We start from the raw sequence: 21964 nt of genomic DNA, 5'->3' as shown, positions 1-21964 counted from the left end.
GAATTCTTATCTTTTAAATAAGTGTTTGGGGTCTAATAATTAACTTTTAGGTGCGAAACAAATTTAATTAGGAGAGGTCTGTGATTTATATTTCACGTTTCAAGGGAAATTAAATTAATTAATCCTTCAATAAGGATTAATCTTTGTTGCCGGTCATGACTATTGATCTCACTGGCAATAAAATAAAATAAAACATTATAAATTCATAATGGTCCGCACTTATCAATGTAAATAACTAGCTTGTTTTTAGTTTTTTTGTGTTTTTTTTTGCCAACCGTAAATAACTAGCTTGTTAAAAGGTCACTCCTATATCTTATGGAAAACATAATATCTATTCAATTTTAAACAACTGTCATGCATTTTTTTCTGGATAAAATGGAACAAACATTTGTCATATGCATTTAGATTTAAAAGATCATACACCAGCCTCATCTTTTATAATAAAAGAAAACTGTTTGAGTCAAATAACGAAGGATAATCTTTACATTTTCAAAATTTTAAATCATGATAAATTAATTTCAACAGGAAAAAGAAATTTATTATTTCCCTATTTTAGGTTTACTTCAAATGACTGTTCCGCCTGTGAACTGTGATCAAATGACCGTTAGGATTGGTAACGTAAAATCTTGCAGCGCATTGATATTCGCTAACATTTTCGAATGGCCGTTTGTTAACGGCCTTTGTAAATCGTAATCAACTGCCTATCTCCTCCGACGTGGAAAATAAATTATTTGTTTGTTTTTTCTTTGCCGATAAAACAAAGAAAATATTTTTGGCCACAAAAGAAAATGGAAATGGCTGTTGGATGTCCATCTTTGCTTCTCCCACCACTGCGAGGGGAAACCGAAATAAATATACAGAAAATAGAAACTTCAACGACGTTGTCATTTGTCATTGACACTCCCCTCAGGCTTCAGATTTACACGGACCTGTTTGGTGTTGGTCCATTTTCACACTGCGAGAGAGAGAGAGAGAGAGAGTGCAATCGACGACTCTCTCTCTCACGCACATCATCTTATTGTCGGTTTTGTAGTTTTCGTTTTCTCTTCCAGATCGTGAATGGTGAAGTTTTCTTCAGGTACTGATTTTTTCTTTTCCTTTTTTCCTGTTGTTATCACTTTATTCCCATTTTTAGAAGCCTTTACCATTTCCTGCTTTTCTTTGAAGCTACGTCTCGCAGATGATAACCGTCTTTAGAATGGTCTGTGTGAAGAGTGGATTAAGCTTATAGAGAAAGTTCAGAGATCTGGCGGTCTTTTGATCTTGTGTGACTCGTTGGGCGTGTCAATGAATGTTGAAGAAAACAAGAGGGATTAATGCGTGGAATCTAACTTTTTGGTCGTTGTACTATCGTAATTACTCATTTACGAATCGATTCATCATAGGCATTGTGCTTTAGTATTCAATTATGTTCTTCTCTATAAGAAAAATATTCGTATCCAATTCTCGTCGATGGATCACGATGAACGCTGTTTGAGAAGCGAACCGTACGTGGTGGAGGATTCATATTCCTGAAGTAAGTGCTCTATGAATTTTGTTCCATTGATTTCCGCCGAATGTGTCGTGGAAACTGGGAAGGTGAATTCCTTTAATTACTGCGCATAACATGACGCTTCTAAAATCTCCATGATTATGAGAGAGAAAAAGTGATGTACGATGAAAAGGATCGTCTTATTTGTTAGTCATCAGCGTGCGGTTATACGTTAAATTGGATTTACTTCGTTCCCAAGCATTGGGGGCCGCCATCATGGAAATTTTTTTTCGTTTCATTTCAGTTGGTTGAAGGAAGATTAATAATTAGAAACTATACTTTCTACATTTTGGGACCTGCCATTGCTTTCTAGTTTCTATCCCTTTTTTCCGGGGCTCATCTCATATCTCATTCTTCATTCTTCCCTCTTTTTACAAGCAAAAGACCAGCATATGCTATTATCACAACGGACCCATGATTGGTCATTTTTTAATCTTTGAAAAAAGTGGTTTTGGATCGTGACATTATGCCTGCGACAGATCATTTGTTATTGACAGAAACGTAATTAGTTGGCATTCTGTTTTACCTTTCTTTTTCCTTCTGGTTGTTGGATGCAAAGCAAGGTTAGCTTGTTGTCCCCGTTGTTGCCTATTGAGATGTTGCCTCTTTGTATATATCCATTATTAGAATCTTATTCATAATTTCACCCTCCAAAAAAGGAATCTTCTCCATAATTTTCAAATGAAGAGTTGATGAGTATCATGTGAACTGTCAGGGACATTTTTACTCTTAATATCTTGCATTTTAGGAAAGACACCTAAGTTTGGATTTTCAGGCGATGGGCGTGTTCTGATAATCTTGTGCACCGAATTCTGAAGAACAATAGGTTGAAAGTGAGCAATGGGGTCTATCGGCGGGGAGGAGTTGGTCAAATGGGAGAAGATGCAAGGATTGTGTGGTCGTGAAGAGAAGATTCTCGTGTTAGTAAGGTTAAGGCCTTTGAGTGAGAAGGAAATCACCGCTAGCGAAGTAGCAGATTGGGAATGCATCAATGACACCACCATCTTGTATAGGAACACTCTGCGGGAGGGCTCCACATTTCCAAGTGCACACACATTTGGTAAGCAAATGTCTCTGATGCCTTCTCCTTGGCGAGTTTGTGTTGCCACTAAATTTGAATTATACAGTTTCATATTTACCTACAAGAATTGGGATCTCACAATGTGGGTCTGATTCATCAAACATTTTTTATTTTTCTAGTAGATCACTGTCTCTTGCATGGAGAACAAGATCTTGAGCAGTTCAATATTCCGTTGCTTTGTAAAACCGTGGTTTTTTTTTTTTTTTTAATCTTGGGACAAACCATTTGGTGATTCTTTCTAGTTTTGTTCGTTAGATTCAAGTCACGTTAATTGCCAAAGCGCCAATTCCTTCCGTTACTACATTTATTTTGAATTTTAATCTGAAGTAACTTTGTTAGACTTTGAAAAGCATACTGCGTCATTTTGTTAAAGGATAGTATTTAGAAGCATTTCTAATTTTAATACGCACTTGCACAAAAGGTCCATTTATCATAGACTGAATATTTCTGAATATTTGGTTTATGATTTGGTGGTAGACAGAGTATTTCGCGGTGACTGCCCCACAAAGCAAGTATATGAGGAAGGAGCCAAAGAAATTGCTCTTTCAGTTGTTAATGGAATTAACTGTAAGTATAACTTGTTTTGCTCGCTGATTTCTTTGCTTATGAGTTATTACCCACTTTCCACTGGATCATTTTAAGTCTTTGACTAATATATGATTCTGTATATTTCTTTAGCAACTATATTTGCATATGGACAAACAAGTAGCGGAAAGACATACACCATGGTTGGAATAACTGAGCATGCTGTAGCAGATATATTTAACTATATAAATAAGGTAACAGCACTAGCAATCAAGTGACCTGCCTTTTTTATTCTTCAATATAGTTATTCATCGGAGACATGTCAACATGAGGTTGCTCTTACTTTTATAGCATGAAGAAAGAGCATTTGTCTTAAAGTTCTCGGCAATTGAAATTTACAATGAAATTGTTAGAGACCTCCTGAGCGCAGACAACAGCACACTTAGACTGCGTGATGATCCTGAGGTGAATATCTTTGATTTAATGTATTGGAACTTAATTGATGAGTGTGCACTTATAAAGGTTCTCATGATCTCTACTTTCATCAGAAAGGAACCGTTGTAGAGAAACTTACTGAGGAGACTCTACGGGATTGGGGACATTTGACAGAGCTCCTTTCTTTTTGTGAAGGTAAGGGAATACACCTAAGGCTGTTGTTCTGGGGTGAAATGTCCCATTGCATTGATTACTATATTATTGCAGCTCAAAGACAGGTGGGAGAGACTTACCTGAACGAAAGAAGTTCTAGATCTCACCAAATTATCAGACTAGTATGTGCCTTTGTCTTTTGCTGGTTAAAACCTATGCTTTAGATTTTTGTCACTTATGGAGATATCTTAACAATAGATTTGTAAACTTGCAGACAATTGAAAGTTCCGCGCGAGAATTCTTGGGTAAAGGCAACTGTGCCACCCTGTCAGCTTGTGTGGTATGCCTATATTCTATTCCTCCGTGCTTGTTCAAGAAATGGTTCTTATAGAATTTAGATTGATTAGATTTGTTTTGTTTTTGTGCAGAATTTTGTTGATTTGGCAGGGAGTGAGCGTGCATCTCAGGCATTATCAGCTGGTACAAGATTGAAAGAAGGTTGTCATATAAATCGGAGTTTACTTACTCTTGGAACTGTCATTCGTAAGCTTAGGTTGTCTACCTCTTCCTTAGTTTGTGATATCTGCTTTGATTTCGCAGTCTGTTATCGGCGAAACCTCTGGTGATCATGTTGTCTAGTGTTTTCGTTTGTGTGAAATTAACTGACAATATTAAGACAACAGGATGGCCTTTTTCTTATATGGTATAAGCGATTAAATTTCTTTTCGGGAGCTGAGTGAGGTTTATGTACTGTCAATTTCATCCACGGGTAAAAGACATGACTGAAACAAAGAGAATCATTCTTTATACTATGACGAATCAAATATGTCTTGCCATTAGAAAACATAACTGATAGGGCTACTCTTTTCCTTTTTAAAAAAAAAAATAAAATAAAATAAAACTATTCATATGCTTTTGTTGGCCTAATGTGATTGAATGCAGCAAGGGAAGACATGGACACATCAATTACAGAGATTCTAAGTTAACACGCCTACTGCAGCCTTGCTTAGGTGGGAATGCTAGAACAGCCATCATTTGCACTTTGAGCCCCGCTAGGAGCCACGTTGAGCAGACTAGAAACACACTTCTTTTTGCCTGTTGTGCAAAAGAAGTGACCACTAAAGCACAGGTTAATGTAGTGGTGTCTGATAAGGCCTTGGTCAAGCAATTGCAAAAAGAGGTGGCGAGATTGGAGAGTGAGTTGAGAGCGCCCGCTCCTGCTACTTCCAGCTGTGATCATGCGGCATTGCTGAGAAAGAAAGATCTCCAAATAGAGAAGGTCAAAATTTTCTTTTTGGCCCTAACAAAGAAGGAAATGATTTGAAAAACTAATCACAATATTCCGTACCAGTGAATCCTAATTGAGACTAATATTGATACGCTTAGACAAAGAAATAAACGTGAGCAAATGTCATGATGAATCCGAGATTCCACAGTCTTGTTGGAGCTAAAGCAAAATGAGAGAGATTATACATTATTATATATATAATTCCGCAATCATGCACCAGCATATTACATTTTTCTTAGCAAACTTGTGCTTAGCCATTTCCAGTGCCTGAATTATAATTGTTTTGGTGAAATATGAAGCGCTATTTTATATATCCAAATAGCTAGATTCTTAGTAAAATTTCCGCTTAGAGATACATTGTTTAGGCACATCCATGATAAATTTTCTCTCGATGTTGATAACATGGTTTCTAAAATTTCAGATGGGGAAGGAGATCAGGGAGCTAACTCAGCAGCTCACGCTCGCACAATCAAGGATTGAGGATTTGCTAGGCATGATTGATAATGATCAGAAATCCGGAAAAGTAATTATTTCCTATTTCCTGAGATGTCTACAATGCGTGAGATTTCATGCTTTAAATTCGGAATCTTTTATTTCCATTCAGGCTGGCATTGATAGTCGTCCTCATATGCTGGAAGGGGAGGATACCTGGGAAGATGACTGTTCAGTGCGAGAGTCATTAAGCATTTCCACTCCTCATCATCCAGATGCACGCGTTAGAGAGTTTAACAATCCTCACTATGATAATGGAGATTGTGGAAGTAATCCCGAGCAGCCCTATCACCAGTCTGAAGGGACTGAAGATCATTCACATTCTGATGGTAACGTTTTCTTCTATACCTTTAGTCATCAATCGGGGAAAAAAGTGGTATTTTCAGAGCTGAACTGTATCAAATAATTATAAATTCGTTATTTTTCCTTTAGAATTCTCTGATCAGTTCTGCAAAGAAGTTCGATGTGTCGAGAAGGAGGATTCAAACAGAGAGAACTCAGAATTTCTTCATTCAGCAAGTGAAAATGGGGGGTTGGAATTACCAATATCCGAAGAGGTAGTTGCATCGGTCCAGGAAGAGTTAACCTCTGTGAATGAAGATAGGGAAGCCAATCAGGTCCGTGATGGTCCTGCACCTACATATGATGCTGTGGAGCAGAGAGTCCATGATGTACAAATGACCGTTGAATCTCCTGTATGCCCGCACCCAGATGGACAATCTCCTCGGGCCACTTCACCAAATATGTCAAATTTGGGGAACTTCAACTTATCAAGGAGCTGGAGTTGCAGGGAATATTTCATGACTGGTTCTCTAGAGAGCGCAGGAGAATTAGAGAGGACTCCTGCCAATGGGGTTGAGAAAGGATTTCCTGGAAGACCTGAAAGATTTCGGAGAAAGCTTCTTCATTTAAGGTTTGATCCGGCCACAAGGTTGTCTAGGGATGGTTCTCTGTCTTCTGCTGGAAGTCCTTGCCTAGGCAGCATGAGAACACCTGGCAATGAGGATATTACTAGCATACAAACTTTTGTTGCTGGGATGAAGGAAATGGTCAAGCTTGAGTATGAGAAGCAACTTGTTGATGGTCAGGTGCGGCGAAATCATTTCAATCGCTTTTAAATTTTTTTTTCTTCAAATTGTTAATTCCTGCGATCTTTTATTTCATAAAGTTCAACAACGGAATTTTATGTTTAAATTACTCATTAGTTGTCCTTGTATGTAAATTACTTATATCTGATGATAGTATGTTTTCAAGAAGTTCTTTCTTTTTGCGGGAAATAGTGGGAGAGTCTTTAACCTCTAGTTTATTTCGATATGGATATTGATCGATAATTGTGGAACGCATGGAACAAAGTTCACATAATATATATTTATATGGTAGCTTTTTTTGGCTACTTCACCTTGCGTTTAGTGCTTAAAAGAACTCATTTGTCAATCATTATTGATTCAGGCCTTTTATGCTTTTCCTCTATTCTTCTTTCTGAATTGCAGGGTAAGGAAACAGAGAGAGGAGCTTCTACATTAGAAAAGAATGTGAAAGATGTGGGTATAGATTCAATGCTCGAGGCACCTGGAACTCCTTTGAATTGGACCCTTCAATTCGAGAGGCAGCAAAAGGAGATAGTTGAACTGTGGCACACTTGCCATGTATCATTGATACACAGAACCTACTTCTTTCTTCTGTTCAATGGTGATTCTTCAGACTCCATTTACATGGAAGTAGAGCTTCGAAGACTATCTTTCCTGAAAGAAACATGTTCTAAGGGGTCTGAGAAGGCTGGCCAGAATAACACATTAGCTTCAAGGTGCTCTCTTAGTTTCTCTTTATCATGCACATCTACTTGAGAATCTCGCACATATGGTTTGGTTACATACAGGACATGTGTAGTTGAAAATTTTGATCTGATCACGTGAGGTATACTTCTTTTCTACTTAATGACAAATCTTATGATGCTGTGTTTAAGAAGTTTTCTTGAGAATTACATGCGCACAGCCTAGTTCTTGTTAATAATGAAAAGGAGTGTCATGCTGCACGTCGCCTTGTTCAAGGCTTGTTAGCATTTGATACTGGACATGCCAATTAGGGCTGATTGAATGACACAATCAAGCTACATTAACCTAAACACTTTGGGTTCAATTCTTGCTACTGTGCTGGCGTCAATTGAGAGTAAAAAAATATTTTTTTTAAAAAAAAGTCTCCCACTGAAAAATTGAGATGGATGAGTATGCAAATGAAAAAGTCAATAGGTGATAATCAACCTATTCATATATTTCATTTCAAAGTCCAATGAAAAAGAAGGCTTAAAGAATCTTCTTTTGAGGAGCTCTGAGACCTTGCTGTTAATGTCTAGTTAATGAAGCCTGCATTAGAGTTGAAACAAACCATCCACCTCCTAAATTTTCTTGAAACTTGATAGAAACAAATTACGTTTTGGGCATTGTATTGTGCAAATGCAGACCTGGCTCTATATGTACCGTTATCTAAAAATAATATCACATATGAATAATTGACCGGGCCTTGAATAATATTAAAGTTCATTCCCCTATTATACTTTTCTTGAAGAATATGTAGTAAACGGATTTTACTCACATTGCGTGTGTATGTCTGGGGACGCAGCATGAAGACTCTTCGGCGCGAGAGGGAAGCTCTGGTGAAGCTGATGCAGAAAAGGCTTACTGAGGAAGAAAGAGAAGATATATACGAGAAGTGGGGTATTGCATTGGAATCAAAACGCAGGAGGATGCAACTTGTGAACCTTTTGTGGAGCAACACTAATATTACTCTCGCAAGGGAGAGTGCTACTTTAATTGCTAAGTTGTTGAAGTTCTCAGAGAAGGGTAAGGCACTGAAAGAGATGTTTGGCCTCAGTTTCACGCCCCGTTACTCTAAAAGGAGATCTTTTTCATGGATTACTAGCAAACCACCACTTTTATAGGCCCTTTTTTGTGCTTATTATAACTTAGGAGGGTACACCTCATGTTTCATGTACAGTTTGACAGCACTTTGATAGTGCTCCATTATCGGACATAGAGTTGTCTGAGTTTCTGCCTGATGATTACACGAAAATCCCACGAAATTCGACTTCTTCAAGTTCTTAAAAGATCGTCTGGGAAGAGATTAATTTCAGATCAAATCTGAGAATCCAAAACAGGAGCTTTTTGAGTGTTTTTGTTTCTCTCCCACAAGTGATATACCTATTCAGATAATGAATCATTATATTATGTTTCCCCGTTTTTTGGGTAAAGACCGTTATTATGCTTCTCTTAAAAGACTTCCATTTCCTGAAAAAAAGGTCAGGCCAAAAAAATAACACAAAAGAGGCTATTTAGTATATGTATAAAAAAAATAATCGTGATCTCTAACGGGATTATTTTTAATATAAGAATATCTGTGAGGTGGGGAAAAAAGTTATAGTAATCTCTAGCTAGAAACTAGAAATCTCCCATAGATGAGGTTAAATTATTTAAGAGGCTTATAAAGAATTTCAATTTTTTTTTAGTTTATAAAGATATTTTTACAATAAATATTCTAAAACATAGTAGTTATAATTGTAAAAGTTTCTTGTAATTTCAAGAAATATAAGTCAGAATTTTTCATATGATAATATGATAGGGGAAAAACTACATACTTAACATTATATATTTAATGTATTTGTTGTCAATTAAATCAAGACATGCGGATCTTGTGTAGATTGTTTATTCTACAATAAATTCTTGTTATTAACTTTATTAACAAATTAAGATTTATTTGTTCTGATTTGATTGGATATAAGTATATTAAGTATATAAAGTTAAGCATACAAGTCTTCTTCATATGATAATTCTAGAAATTCATTTTAACTTTAAAAAACATGTAATAATTTCAAAAATATATAACAGTGACTTGGACATATAAATTTTATTACATTTATGAAACGTGGTAAAAGTTAAAACCCAAAAATAATTAACAATTTTTTTAAAAATTACTACAAAATTTTCAAGTGATGAGAGAATTAGAAGAATATTTCTCTTTTTCATTAATTTTAAACTACATAGCAATTTAGTCAGGAAAGGTTTATCTTTTGTTCTTTGGAAGAGAAAATCTTTATTCTCGATTTAGTTTACCTCTACTTCTTGTACTGACCCAAAAAAAAAAAAAAGTAGGAAGAATTGCATAATAAGCCCTAAAACAGTAAAAAATTTCACTTTGGGCCCAATATATTCTAATATTGAATTATAAGCCTGAGGCTCTTGTTGCAATTTTTTTTAAGAGAGAAAGTATAATTTTGCCCTTGTGTGATTTGAAAACTCAAATCATATATAATATAATATTTATAAATGCACAACACAATGTCCATGCGTGTCCAATTGATCTATAGGTTAAAATATGCATCACAAAGAGCATATACGACACAATATTTATGGATGTACAAAGCGATATTTATGAATTCCCAACACAATATACATGTATATCTAATTGATCTATAGGTTAATTAAAATAAAATCATGTAGAGCATGTATAATATAATTTTCATGGATTCAAAATATAATATCCATAGATGCTAGAGTTGGTAATTTGGACAGCATGGGCTTATTCAAGTTGAGCTCAATTCGAGCCGAACTTATTCGAATCGGGCTTGAAGTATTCTATTCTCTTAAAAAAGCTCATGTAACCAAGCTCGACCCTAACTGTTTTTAGGAGGGTTCAAGCTAGTCTATCAGATTTGGCTCGAATTATCAACTCTAATGGATACACAACACGATGTTGATGCATTCTCAACTGAATGTTCATGGACATTGTGTTGAGAATGCATGAATATCACGTTGTAATCCATGAATATTATATTGTATATTGTCTGTTTTATTTGTATATTTTATTAAACCTACTGATCAATTAAACACGCATGGACATTGTTTTGAGAATTTATGAATATTATGTTATGTATCGATAGATATTGTATTGTACATGATCTAAGTTTTTCAAATCATATAAGAGCAAAATTGTTCTTTTGCTCTCAAGAAAAATTACAACCAAAACCATTGGGCTTACAGTGCAATAGCAAAATATATTAGGCATATAACTCAATTGTTTGCTCTTTTGAAGCCTACAGTGCGATTTCCCAAAAAAGTACTGCTTAATGAGTCAACAAATCCCTAGTTAAATCTAAAGATAAAAGGAGAATGATAGTAAATTTCAAAACACCGAATTAATGACATTCGGTCCTCGACAAAATTTGTTGCAAAATGAATTATAAATATTAATTTAAATAATTATAAATAAAATTTTATGTTATAACCTAATATTTATATTTGATACTTAAATATTTATTAAAACTCTTGAATATGTAATTATTTGGATTGATTTTTTCAACTAATTTTTCAAAAAAAATTCATCCAAAACTTAACTATTATTAATTTAATATTATGAGATTTAACTATCATTTTTTTGAAGATAAATGGTATATTTCCTTTTTATGTTTTCTTTTTCTTTCTTTTTTAGTTGTGTAAATGTTGGATCATGGATGGTTTTTTTTTTTTTTTTGGGGCGGGGGGTGTTGGGGCCTTGTGGGGAAGGTGAACGATGCACTCCAATGAGCCGCCAGTTAAGCCACTGTCTCCCCCCCCCCCCCCCGGGGGCACCCCAAAGCATCGAGGAATAGAAGTGCTGTAGTTTAGGCGTTTAAGCATTATTTGAAGGTTTAATTTTTAAAAATGTATATGAAAAAATATTATTTAAAAAAAGAAAATCTTTTAAATGATGGTTAAATTTTTTATAAGATTAGTTTCGTAACTGTCGATTGTAGGGATACCTTGAAGGAGACAAAAAGTCATGTTATTTGTATTTAAGGAAAAAAAAAAGAATTACAGCCAGCCTTTCTTAAAAAATTTTATCATGAAAAAAAATTAATACAAAATAAATTATTATTAAAATATAAAATATAATTTTTTAAATATAATTTATTATTAATTTTTATCTGTAATTAATTTTTTTAAGAAAGAGCTGATTTTAATTTTTAAAAAATAGTCATGCTGTTGGGCTTCGTTTGAACAGCTGCGATGACATACGGCGTCGTTAGATGGCTGTAGCGCAGCTGCGCTAGATTTGTACTGGCGAGTTTCTTGGTTCATCTTCCTCACCTGAGTGTGGAAAGGCCGATCGTTGGAAGCGGGAGAGAGAAAATGAGCATCGCATCGACTGCAGCGTACCTTGCTAGGCGAGCTGCGCAGAAGGAGAGGGTTCGGATCCTCTACCGCCGTGCCCTTAAAGACACCCTCAACTGGGCTGTCCATCGCCACCTCTTTTACGACGACGTATTGCCCATTTTCTCGATCTCTCATATTTAAAACTCCAATTTCTAGCTGAATCTTTCAATTTTTCTCACCTTTCTTTTTATCCTTCTCCAGGCTTCTAACCTCCGGGAAAGGTTCGAAGCAAACAAACATGTGGTTCGTTTCCCTGATGCCCTTTTTTACTTTCTATCAAATGTTAGTTTTGGTGGATGATCCATTTTTTTTAAATGATATTATTCCCTAGATTTGTTCTGGAATATATTGTAAAAATGCTCTAACATTTCGTTTCTAATAGCTATCGGCAGAATTATCTTTTTGATTAATGGCTGCAAAATCTTCATTTGATGATGGCAAGATGTTGAGGAAGAGAGATTTGTTTCCTTTTGTATGAATTTTTTATATTTTGATGTGAAATTGGGTAATGTGACTGAAGAATGATTAGCTCTAATATTATGAGGACTGTTTAGCAATTAGGAAAATGAATGAAAAGCTTACATTCGATCGCTAATCTTCTTTTGGTCAAAGAATTAGGTTTTGGTATTTTTAATATTCTTGCCATACCCAATTACGCTCCTCCATTCTCTCATTCTGGATGCGTTTTGTTTTGGCTGGATACATGTAGGAAGACCTTGATACTATCGATAGACTGATAGAGGATGCTGAAGCAACCTACAATAAGTGGCGGCACCCTGACCCTTATATAGGTAAACATGTGACCAAACTTGCATAAACACTGATTTCTGAGCTACAACGGGTGGTCGTGGCAGTGTTTGTTTTATGACAACACGTAGCCATGATTTTCTTTAATTCCAATGGATCCTATATTATTAATGTAAATACTTCAAGCATAATCATAAACATCCCTACTCTTGTTTGGAGGATTCATGGGCAATCGGGAACCTTATTTCATTTGTGATGAATGTGAAATATGTGGGTAGCCCTCGCTAGAATGATAGCAAAGGAACTAGGGTTTTATACTGATAATTATGCTTTCGCGGATGATTCAAAGTTAGAAAATTTTTTGACTGCGGAAATGTAAAGAGATGAACAATTTTCAGGCAATAGATAACTATGCTGGCAGGAATAGGGTTTTGGATTTGATATGTTTTTGGTAGATCTTAGAATGAACGATTATGCAGATGAATTTAATGTGCTGTTTGCCAAGAATAACTAGCTTCACATAATTGAATGCATGAAAAAAAAAAAGAGTTATATTCTTAGAGTACCTGTACTCAGTACATATCTGTATGACTGTGGCTGAAATTTTGTTTTACCTGCCCTTTGTCACCCCTATGGATGATAAATCTTAAAATGAATAAAGTAACCACTCAGTAAAGCTATTAACCCTTGATATATTAACTAGTAAGGATATTTGGATGTATTGCCCTCAACTGAGACTGAACCAAACCGATGTCCTCAGACAATTTGATCTTCAAGATGATGATTGCTTGATGTTAGTGTGTCCTGTGGCATTACCTTATGTTATTTGTTGCAATTCCATTGCTAACATCTTTTTCTCCTTTTTTGATTTATTCTAATAATAGTTCCTTGGGCTCCTGGTGGTTCTAAGTTTACTCGCAACCCAACTCCACCTGAAGGGGTAAGTCATTATGTTTATATACTAATAAGTTTTTCTGTGTATTTATTTTTCTTGGTTATGCTTTATATGATGGTTATAACTTATAACTAACACGTGGATCAAAGTTGACTAGTGAATGCATTTGGTGGATGGCACAAGAATGATGAAATACTTGAAAACAATAGAACAGTGAAGATCATGTGATCATGTTTTGTGCAGGCAGTTAGGTTGCGTGCTACCATTCCCTATACTCCACTTTTGTTGGAGCTATATTTTCTTCATTTCCCTTTAATTCCTTCTATCGGTTATTTCCCGTGGACAGAATAGAACATCAAGGATGCACTAATCAATAAATTCATTTGCCCTTTTTTTTTTAATAGTAAAGACTGCAAAGTCGTTGGTTTTATCATTCTCTCAATTCCGCCTTTTTTATGGAACAAAATGCATCTCAAATAATTCAGAATTTATACTTTACAAAGTACTCCAAATATTTTAAAGAATGTGGGAAAACGGGGAACATTCTTTGCTATAGAGCATGTTATTCTTTCCGTGTGGTGCTGCCCCCAGTTCCTCATTGAATCCTCTCCTGCTATAGCTGTGGGTTGAGTTTATTTCCGGCTGAATTTGATAATATGTTGTTGATGCAGATTGAGATAATATATGATTATGGTCGTGAAGATAATGACTGAAACAGTCATTTCCTGTGCAATGAATAAAGGTCAGCAGTCAATCGCTCTTTTCATGAACTCTAAATTATAGACTCTGACTACACAATTACTCTAGTTATGAAGCATCTGTTGGTCCCCCCCCCCCCCGGGGCTTGGATGAAAATCATGGACATAATGTATGAGCGATGAGTATTAACCTTTCTGGCATTAATATTATCAAATTATATGTCCTGCTTTTTGAAGTTCTGTGTACTCTCTCCGGACTTCAATATCAGTCGTTGTTAATTAATTTACATTTCTCAAAAAAAAGTTTGTTAAAATCTTTATTTTTAAAAAAATTTCACTTCTTTCCAATTGTGCCTTTAAGTGTAATGAATATAACATTTGACTTATTCAAAACATTCTCATTAATTACTCAATAAAGTAAGAGTGTAATTGGAAGAATATATAACACCTACCTAATGTCTTGTGTTTTAGACCAAGCAAATCTTTTAAAAAACGACTTACACTGTGATATGGAGGGAGCATACAATTAATCAGTGTCGAGTGGATAGTATATTTGGTGCATATCTTTACCTTTTCACTTGACGCTCATATTGGGAGAAATGATCCATTTTACTTGCGTTTAAAATTTTAATCTTGCAGATAGAAATTACCCAGACTTATGAGAATGGAGAACGCAATGGCAGGCTTTGTGTTCGATTGTTGCTTGAACTTTGACTTATATGACATTGTCATTTCATTATGGTTATTGAAAGTTGGAGTTTCTTCATGCTTGTTCGTCCAACCCATAAATAGTTTGTCATGTTTCTGCATTTGGAGTAATCCCCGAACTTGACTGCAAATCATGTCCATAAAATTTTCTTTTCCATCCTTTTTTAAATAATTAGAAGGGAGCCAGGCTTTGGCAAATGATACATTATGCCCCATACGGGTCCAACAAGTTGAGAAACAAGAGTTAGTACAATCAGCAAGGGGTTTGTCGAATTTCCTAAATAACCATAACGTCATCGTCAACACGACTGTTGTCTTCACGAGCGACGTTTCTAATTGTGATACGCCAATCCCTGATAATTGGGTTTCGAATATCTGAAATGAGATCCTCGTATAGGTTTTCATTTATGTTGTTCTGAATTATTGGCGATGTTAACTAGTAACATCCAGCTTTTGTTACTCTTGTGGCTTCAAAAAATGGTATGAAGGGTGTAGTCGCTCATGTGATTTTGAAGGCCGAGGTGATTGGCAGATCCTACTGATGTCAATTCTTGAGAGGTTAAGACTTTGAACAATAACTGATGCGATTGTTGTGTTAAAATTAACGTCAATCTTAATTTTGGCGAACGTCAGATGTTTCATGGCTGTGATGCCATTTAGATGTATGAATACTCGAATACTTGTTGCTTTTCAAATGAAATAAACGCCAAAAATGAAGATTTCTTTGATGGCGGTGCTAATTTCAAGCTTTAGAGCTGAGCATAGTTTGCGTCCATAGAAATTACGTGGAGATATCACTTACCCTTACAAATCCTTCAAGTTTATGACTATGCGTGAGAAACTTTTATAGTCAAAAGGCTACATGGTTAAATGCATATGATTAAAGTTCAAAAATTATGCCTCTTTATTCATCATCCATTTTCAGGCTTAGAAGTGAAAGATGATGAAAGATGGTAGTCTTTTGTTGTTATTTAGGTACTTTGTACCTTTTTGCTTTCATTTTTCCAGTATTATTAAAAAAAAGTTCAAAAATTATTTGCCAAGAAACACAGGATTCAAGAGATTATTTACATTAAAAAAAATTGACAGATACATCCCACTTTCTTAAACAAACAGATTTACTAACACACATCTTTCTTTTAACCTTTATGTGAATTATTTTCTTTTATAATAATATTATTATTGTCCTTTAAAAAAAAAGATTTACTAACAACAAGGTCAAGAACTGTTTACACAAAATTAAAGTCTGAAATTTTCAAGATTTGACTACTACAAAATTTTCATATATAAATATGTAATATAAAATTTAAAAAGATTATGCATATTTTTACCTATTTTTAATTTAATGGCCACTCCTCCTAATGGATTGTTAGAGCAACGAGGAAAATATAAATTTGACTCAAAATCAGTAACATGGAAACTAGAAACTTCTATCAGATAGAGCAAGGTAATAGACTGTGTCAGCAAACAATTTCAATTGAAGTCATCCACTCATCCCTCCTGTTCGTGGTTTCCAGCCCATGCTCTATGAATGAAACCAGCCAAAAAGAGGAAGAAAATAGCATAACTATGTTCATATTTTTCCTAATAAACGATTGCAAATGCCAGATTGCCTAAACTTGGCACTTAGTTAAAATGGATTACTCGTAAATAGTAAATAAATTTTTCAAACCAAATTAAGTAACTAACAACCTCAAGTTTTATACTTCAACTAAACTTCACATGCAACCCAACCCCCCCTGCTTCCATAGCTAAAAAGATTCCACTTGAAATCCTAGCTGCAACATTGATGCCTTGATGGTAAGTATAAATTCCACGTGCGGTTCCAATTTCTGTGGAATGTAAGTGAAGTCGCCAGTTAGCAATTCATATTACTTTCTCACCCAATACCGAACTTGCAGGTTTTGATCACTCAGCCTCAAATTCAATGTATTCTCATGATATGAAAGTAAAAGATAGGGTTCCTTGCTCCACATTCTTCCGGTAGTAACTATATCTATAAATTAAGGCTTCAAGTGTCTTATGCTGCTGCTAACGATGTAATTCCAGCAATGACATTCCTATTACAGAAACTATTCAGGAACTTGGCATAATGCGGATAAGAAGCCAGAAGTTCTTTACTCATTAATTTCAGTTAACTTCACTAGTTTAGTTGCAGCTTTAAAGATTATAGAGTCTCGTGTCTATACTACCTAGTTCTTACTCTACCAAAACCAAAAACCTGAGCGTGGAAAACGTATCAATCCTAAGTACAAAAAGGAAAGAAATACAAAGGAGGGAAAAAAAAAAACTGAACCGTGATGATAATTCAGTTCATGAACAAACAGAGAGGAGAATTCACGAAAATGCTACTAATATAGTATAAATAAAGGATAATCTCCATTTGTGCAGGCCAAAAAAGTAAGAACCATACAATCCAGTATAAGAACCATACAATCCAGTATGAAAATCGAAGCACATGAAGTAGTAAGGTGAATCCGAACAAAATGTAGTATTCAGCAATAAATGGTAATGGGAGCATAAATCAGAGACCTGTAAAGTTTAGTCCTACTACCAAAACCCCAAAATCCGATGAGCAAGAAAATTTGTGCATTCGACATCAGATAAGCTTGAATGGAAGAGGCCAAGGAGTAGACCTGGGAACCTCGACTTTGTCCTTAATGCGCTCGATCATCTTCTCTCTCTTTGGCCGAGAATTGCCGTACGATCCCTTGAATCTCTTCCCTCTCTTCGTCTTTTTGTCCCCGCGCCCGCACAATACCGGCAACGGCATAGCTCCTGCATAAGACGGCGCGGCCGGAGCAGTTACAGTCAAGGTCCGTCTCTGTGTCTTCATAACCCACCACAGTACTGAACCAGATCTCTGCATCGCTTTCGCACGAGTTGCCATTGTCTTTGCTTGCTCGCGTTTCAGGGGCTAAACCATGAGAACAGAACAGGAGGGAAGGGAACTCGCTGAAGGCTGAATGGGCTGGGCTTTGCTTGGAAATTGATTCTGTGGGCTGTTCAGGCCCAATAGTCTCTGCTGATCATTTGTTAGTGGATCATGGTCAGTTTGATGGCACGTGACTAGGTTCTCGGTGGCGTCTTTCTGGCTCCTGGTCCAAGGCACTATTGCTCTCCCCAATGATTTTGGGAGGGTTTTCCCGAATCACCATCTTCTGTAACTGAATAGGGGGGAAAACAAAGGAATCCAGCACCCAAAAAACCAATCGTATTTATAACTAATCAAGATAAACAAGTCATGATTTTATATCAAGAAAGAGTTTCATGTTTTTACCCGTAGGATGAGCTTATTTATAAAATAAGATCTTCAAAAATTCAACCATTAAAAGCCATTGTCAAAGTTAATGCATGAAAGCAAGATGCTTTCAACTTTCAATCTCTTATCGAATATATTAAATAAGGCCACTCTATCAATATGTTGGCAATTCACGTTGAAGTTATTTTTTTAACAAAAAGCCATGAATTAGGCCACATAACTAACAGGCATTGGACAGTGGAATGACCTATGATTGTTTGAGCATGAGATTGAGTTAGAATTCACATGAATGCCAAAAAATGCTTTCGAGAGAGCTGCTTTTAATTAGGCTCACAATACTCAAATATGACTCATTTAAATGGTTATATATATATGTATATATATAAAATCAACTGTTATAGTCAAAAGGGGAATCTATGAAGGTTTTACATAATAAAGATCAAGTGAAAGAGGAGTTTAAAGGAGCAAAAAGCTTTCGACTTTTGAGAAAGCAGAGATTCAGCTCGTAGTTGCAGATATATGAGGAGGTGGAGGATGCCAAAAGCATAAGATGCTGAGCCTGCTAGCCATGGATACACCTGCGCGCGCATCATCATTATTCAGTAGATATCCTTACGTGCCATTTGCTGATATTCAAATTCCATTTTGTATTCTTTAAGCTAAAGCTGCCCTTATTATATATATACATATGCCTTGTCGATTGCTTCTATCCAGAATCTTGAATATTCTGTGAAGTGTGAAGGCTATCTCATAATATTTATATATGCCTCCACAATGCAAGTAAACCCAACGCAACATATATATCAAAGTCGTCAGATCTTGCTACAACTCAATCTTTATCAGCTTCATAAACGATGAGACAGTGAGAATATGAAGGACGCCTTGATGACTTTTATCCCACTTGCTTTTGTTTCGTTCGCATATACCATATTTCCTCATCAATACAAATTAAATTTGCAATAATGTTTAATCTTTAACGACCAGTGGAAAGGCCCATTCAATTTCTTAATTAACAAAGCCTTTTGATTCTTGTCCATCTCCTGCAATTTCTACTTCAAAAGTTCTAGGGTCATCTTGGATATTTGATCGAAACTAGAAAGGATTTTGAAGGAAGTATGATCAACCGAGAATTTATCATTTAAATTAAGATTATCAAGGAATTGATGGATGCTCCTTATGAAATTAAATAAGCTTCACTCATCACTTAAGTAAGTGGTTGGGAGTTCAAATTTTTGTCATTTTATATGTCGTAATTTAATTAAAAGAGGTCTACCCGTTGCTCTTAATACATTAACAGAGATATTCTTTACTATCAATAAAATCTACTTATGCTTATCCCCCCCAAAAAAAAAAAGTCCTTACTCAAACAGGCAAATGAAATTATTAGGATTTTTTTTACTAGATGATTGATTAGCACTTTTTATTATAAGACAAATAATGCATCGCCAAATTTTTTTTTGAGGTAGATTGTATATTATATACTCCTTCTATTATAAAATATAAAGCATTTATAATCAATTTTCATCCCCCAATAAATTAGGGTAGTTATTTATTTTTAAAGTAACCCTATCTGTTTATATTTATTTTTATTTAATATGTTGTCTCATCTTAAAATAAATATAAAGTAATTTATTTGATATGGGCACTTTTAAAAAAAAAACATAATAATTACATTTTAAAATGTATTATATTTTTTAACGGAGGGAGTAAGCATTTAAATGTCACATATCTTAAAATTATTAATTAATTAAGCACTTCATATCATATTGAAATAATGTTCATGATTTTGAAAACTCAATTTAGATATATTTTAATGAGGGGCATGCATGTCATTTGGCCACTCATACTCTTTCCTTCTTTAGTTGATTGCTTTATACCAAACTTCTAACACGGGGGAAAAAATCATGAGATTTCTTTTTACAAACAAAACAAATTTTAACTCCAAAATCGTACAAAAGCTTCTCTTCTTATCCCTCTTCATTTTTCTCAAAACTGGCTCCATTCTACCAAATATAAGCTAAAAGTTAGTGGTCGGTCTTCTAACAAACATTTCTTGGTGGGGGTGAGTCTTGACTATTGATATTCCGGTCTAGATACCAATGTTAGCATGCTCTCTTTTGGTATTCCACTGACATTTGAGCTTGTAAATATATTAAATGCACGGATTCTCTACATAATTATATCTAAAACCGTAAGTGTCTTTTATGCTACTAAAACATTCAGGCGTATGGACACCGAAAAAAAAAAAAAAACATAAAACATTTATGATAGTATCATACCACGAACTATCACCAATAAAGAAAGCAACACCCCAAAACAAAAGTTAAACTAATTAATACTATAAACATAGACCAAGTAAGTAAATCAAATTTGTGAAAATTCCAACAATAACATAATTTTGGCATGCATGAAAGTTTTGGATAAGTTAAATTTGGAGATTTTTCAAAATTTAAAGAGCATTTTTAAATTACTTACCAACAAAAGTATCACATGATTAGTGAAATTTGACCTCATAACTTCAAAAATTATGGGTTAAATTCTTACTAACAAACCAGTATTTATTGGTAATGATAACATAATTAAGATAGACAAACTAGCAAGTGACAACGAGATTCACCAATGGTAAGGGTAGTTGAATGGCAACCAAATTGAGGAATCACGGAAGAGGGGGTGGTGAACTGATGAAGAAAGGACCTTTCAATGATGCAATGTGACTTGATGCAAGGAATTCAAATTTAATTTGGTTATTATTTGGAATACAATCAAGGACCGTGAAAGGAGTCATGAGGGGTAGACTTCGATGTAATGCTAAATTTGGGGAGCATCAAAACGCGTGGTGACATGACACGGTGAATGGAACAACGCTGGGAGGCCACAAATATGCCAACAAAGTTGTCGTCAACAGTCAACACTGGCACACAATTTCCACAATTCCAGCTCCTCCCCTTCTTTTCTTGCCAGCCCCACCCCACACCTACGCATTATTTCTTCTATATTTTTTTTTCAAAAAAATATTTTAATAAAATAAATTAAAATTTTAAAGACTAAATTATATCAACTTAAAATTTACAAATTAAAATACAATAGAGTCAAAAATTTAAAAATTAAGTTATTAAATTATAATTGAATTAAAATTAAAATTATAAGAATTAAATGATTAATTTTTTATTATTTATAACAAATAGAATGCATATAACTCTAATTTCTCATAATTCCTGTCGAACCATTTCACATTACTGTTCCAAATATTTCATACCTCCCTTGCTAACTTTTCCTCACTATCCTCTTGAAAAATATTTTTTAATTGGTTGTCGACCAAGTTTTACACACAAATTAAATAACTTACTAAATAATGAACAACAACTTATATACTTAATTATTTAAGTCATTCTTTCAATTAAATTGCATACTTGAGATGATTATTTCTAATCAAATCAAAATATGCAAATCTTTTATAAATTATTTATTTTATAATAAATTTTTGTTAATAATATTATTAATACATTAAAATTCACTTGTTTTGATTTAATAAGATAAAAAGATATTGAATATATAAGACTAGTCTAACCCTTTAATAATCTAAAATTCTAAATCATAGTAAAACCCAAAAATATATAATCGAGATACTCCTATATTAAGCATTATTATTATTATTATTATTATTATAACTTGCACAAAATCTTTTTAAAATGAGGAATTATTATATAAATAAATTAAAAACATTTTTATAATTTAAATATGAATTAAATTATCTGAGCCTTGTAATATGATGCATGAGCTCATGATTCCATATGATAATGACATTTATGGATATCAGAAATTAGAATCCAACTTGTCTTCGTTGTTGAGGAGATGGGTTCATCCACATCATGACCGTTAGTTCCTCACGCACACGGCAACGCATTCACGAACCGCCCCAGAGAAGGCCCCCACCGTATCGCCATTAACTCGATCCAATTCAATCAAT

At 34.6% G+C, this 21964-nt stretch overlaps 3 protein-coding genes across 9 annotated transcripts; 2 read left to right on the top strand and 1 right to left on the bottom strand.

Moving 5' to 3' along the window:
* The first annotated feature begins 837 nt into the window (after positions 1-837).
* LOC129292930 (kinesin-like protein KIN-7E) lies at positions 838-8749 on the top strand. 7 transcript variants are annotated; one of them, XR_008589044.1, is made up of 16 exons: positions 838-1078; positions 1168-1516; positions 2307-2591; positions 3090-3179; positions 3291-3391; positions 3489-3602; positions 3686-3767; positions 3840-3907; positions 4000-4065; positions 4154-4278; positions 4668-5004; positions 5435-5536; positions 5618-5834; positions 5938-6593; positions 6996-7419; positions 8122-8261. XR_008589044.1 is itself a non-coding variant. In XM_054930643.1 (16 exons), the coding sequence occupies exons 3-16, from the start codon at positions 2372-2374 to the stop codon at positions 8438-8440; spliced, it is 2811 nt and encodes a 936-aa protein (XP_054786618.1). In that variant the 5' UTR covers positions 842-1078; positions 1181-1516; positions 2307-2371; the 3' UTR covers positions 8441-8749. The 7 variants fall into 7 exon arrangements, 6 of the variants coding, with proteins under 6 accessions (XP_054786618.1, XP_054786619.1, XP_054786616.1 ...); XM_054930643.1 differs by having other exon boundaries at positions 842-1078; positions 1181-1516; positions 6996-7309; positions 8122-8749; XM_054930644.1 differs by having other exon boundaries at positions 842-1078; positions 2350-2591; positions 6996-7309; positions 8122-8749.
* Positions 8750-11553: 2804 nt separating this feature from the next.
* LOC129292118 (NADH dehydrogenase [ubiquinone] 1 beta subcomplex subunit 9) lies at positions 11554-14866 on the top strand. Its single transcript, XM_054929640.1, has 6 exons — positions 11554-11795; positions 11889-11930; positions 12397-12478; positions 13319-13374; positions 14001-14071; positions 14667-14866. Exons 1-5 carry the CDS (start codon positions 11664-11666, stop codon positions 14040-14042), a joined length of 354 nt encoding a protein of 117 aa, XP_054785615.1. The 5' UTR covers positions 11554-11663; the 3' UTR covers positions 14043-14071; positions 14667-14866.
* Positions 14867-17071: 2205 nt separating this feature from the next.
* On the bottom strand, positions 17072-17698 carry LOC129293848 (30S ribosomal protein S31, mitochondrial-like). The gene has a single exon (XM_054931959.1). The coding sequence runs from the start codon at positions 17623-17625 to the stop codon at positions 17335-17337; it is 291 nt and encodes a 96-aa protein (XP_054787934.1). The 5' UTR covers positions 17626-17698; the 3' UTR covers positions 17072-17334.
* Between the last annotated feature and the right edge of the window lie 4266 nt (positions 17699-21964).

Source organism: Prosopis cineraria, unplaced genomic scaffold (genome assembly GCF_029017545.1).
Source record: "Prosopis cineraria cultivar Desert tree isolate PC_DT_omini unplaced genomic scaffold, ASM2901754v1 PC14, whole genome shotgun sequence".
Taxonomy (NCBI): domain Eukaryota; kingdom Viridiplantae; phylum Streptophyta; class Magnoliopsida; order Fabales; family Fabaceae; genus Prosopis; species Prosopis cineraria.
This window is presented reverse-complemented; position numbering and strand designations above follow the sequence as displayed.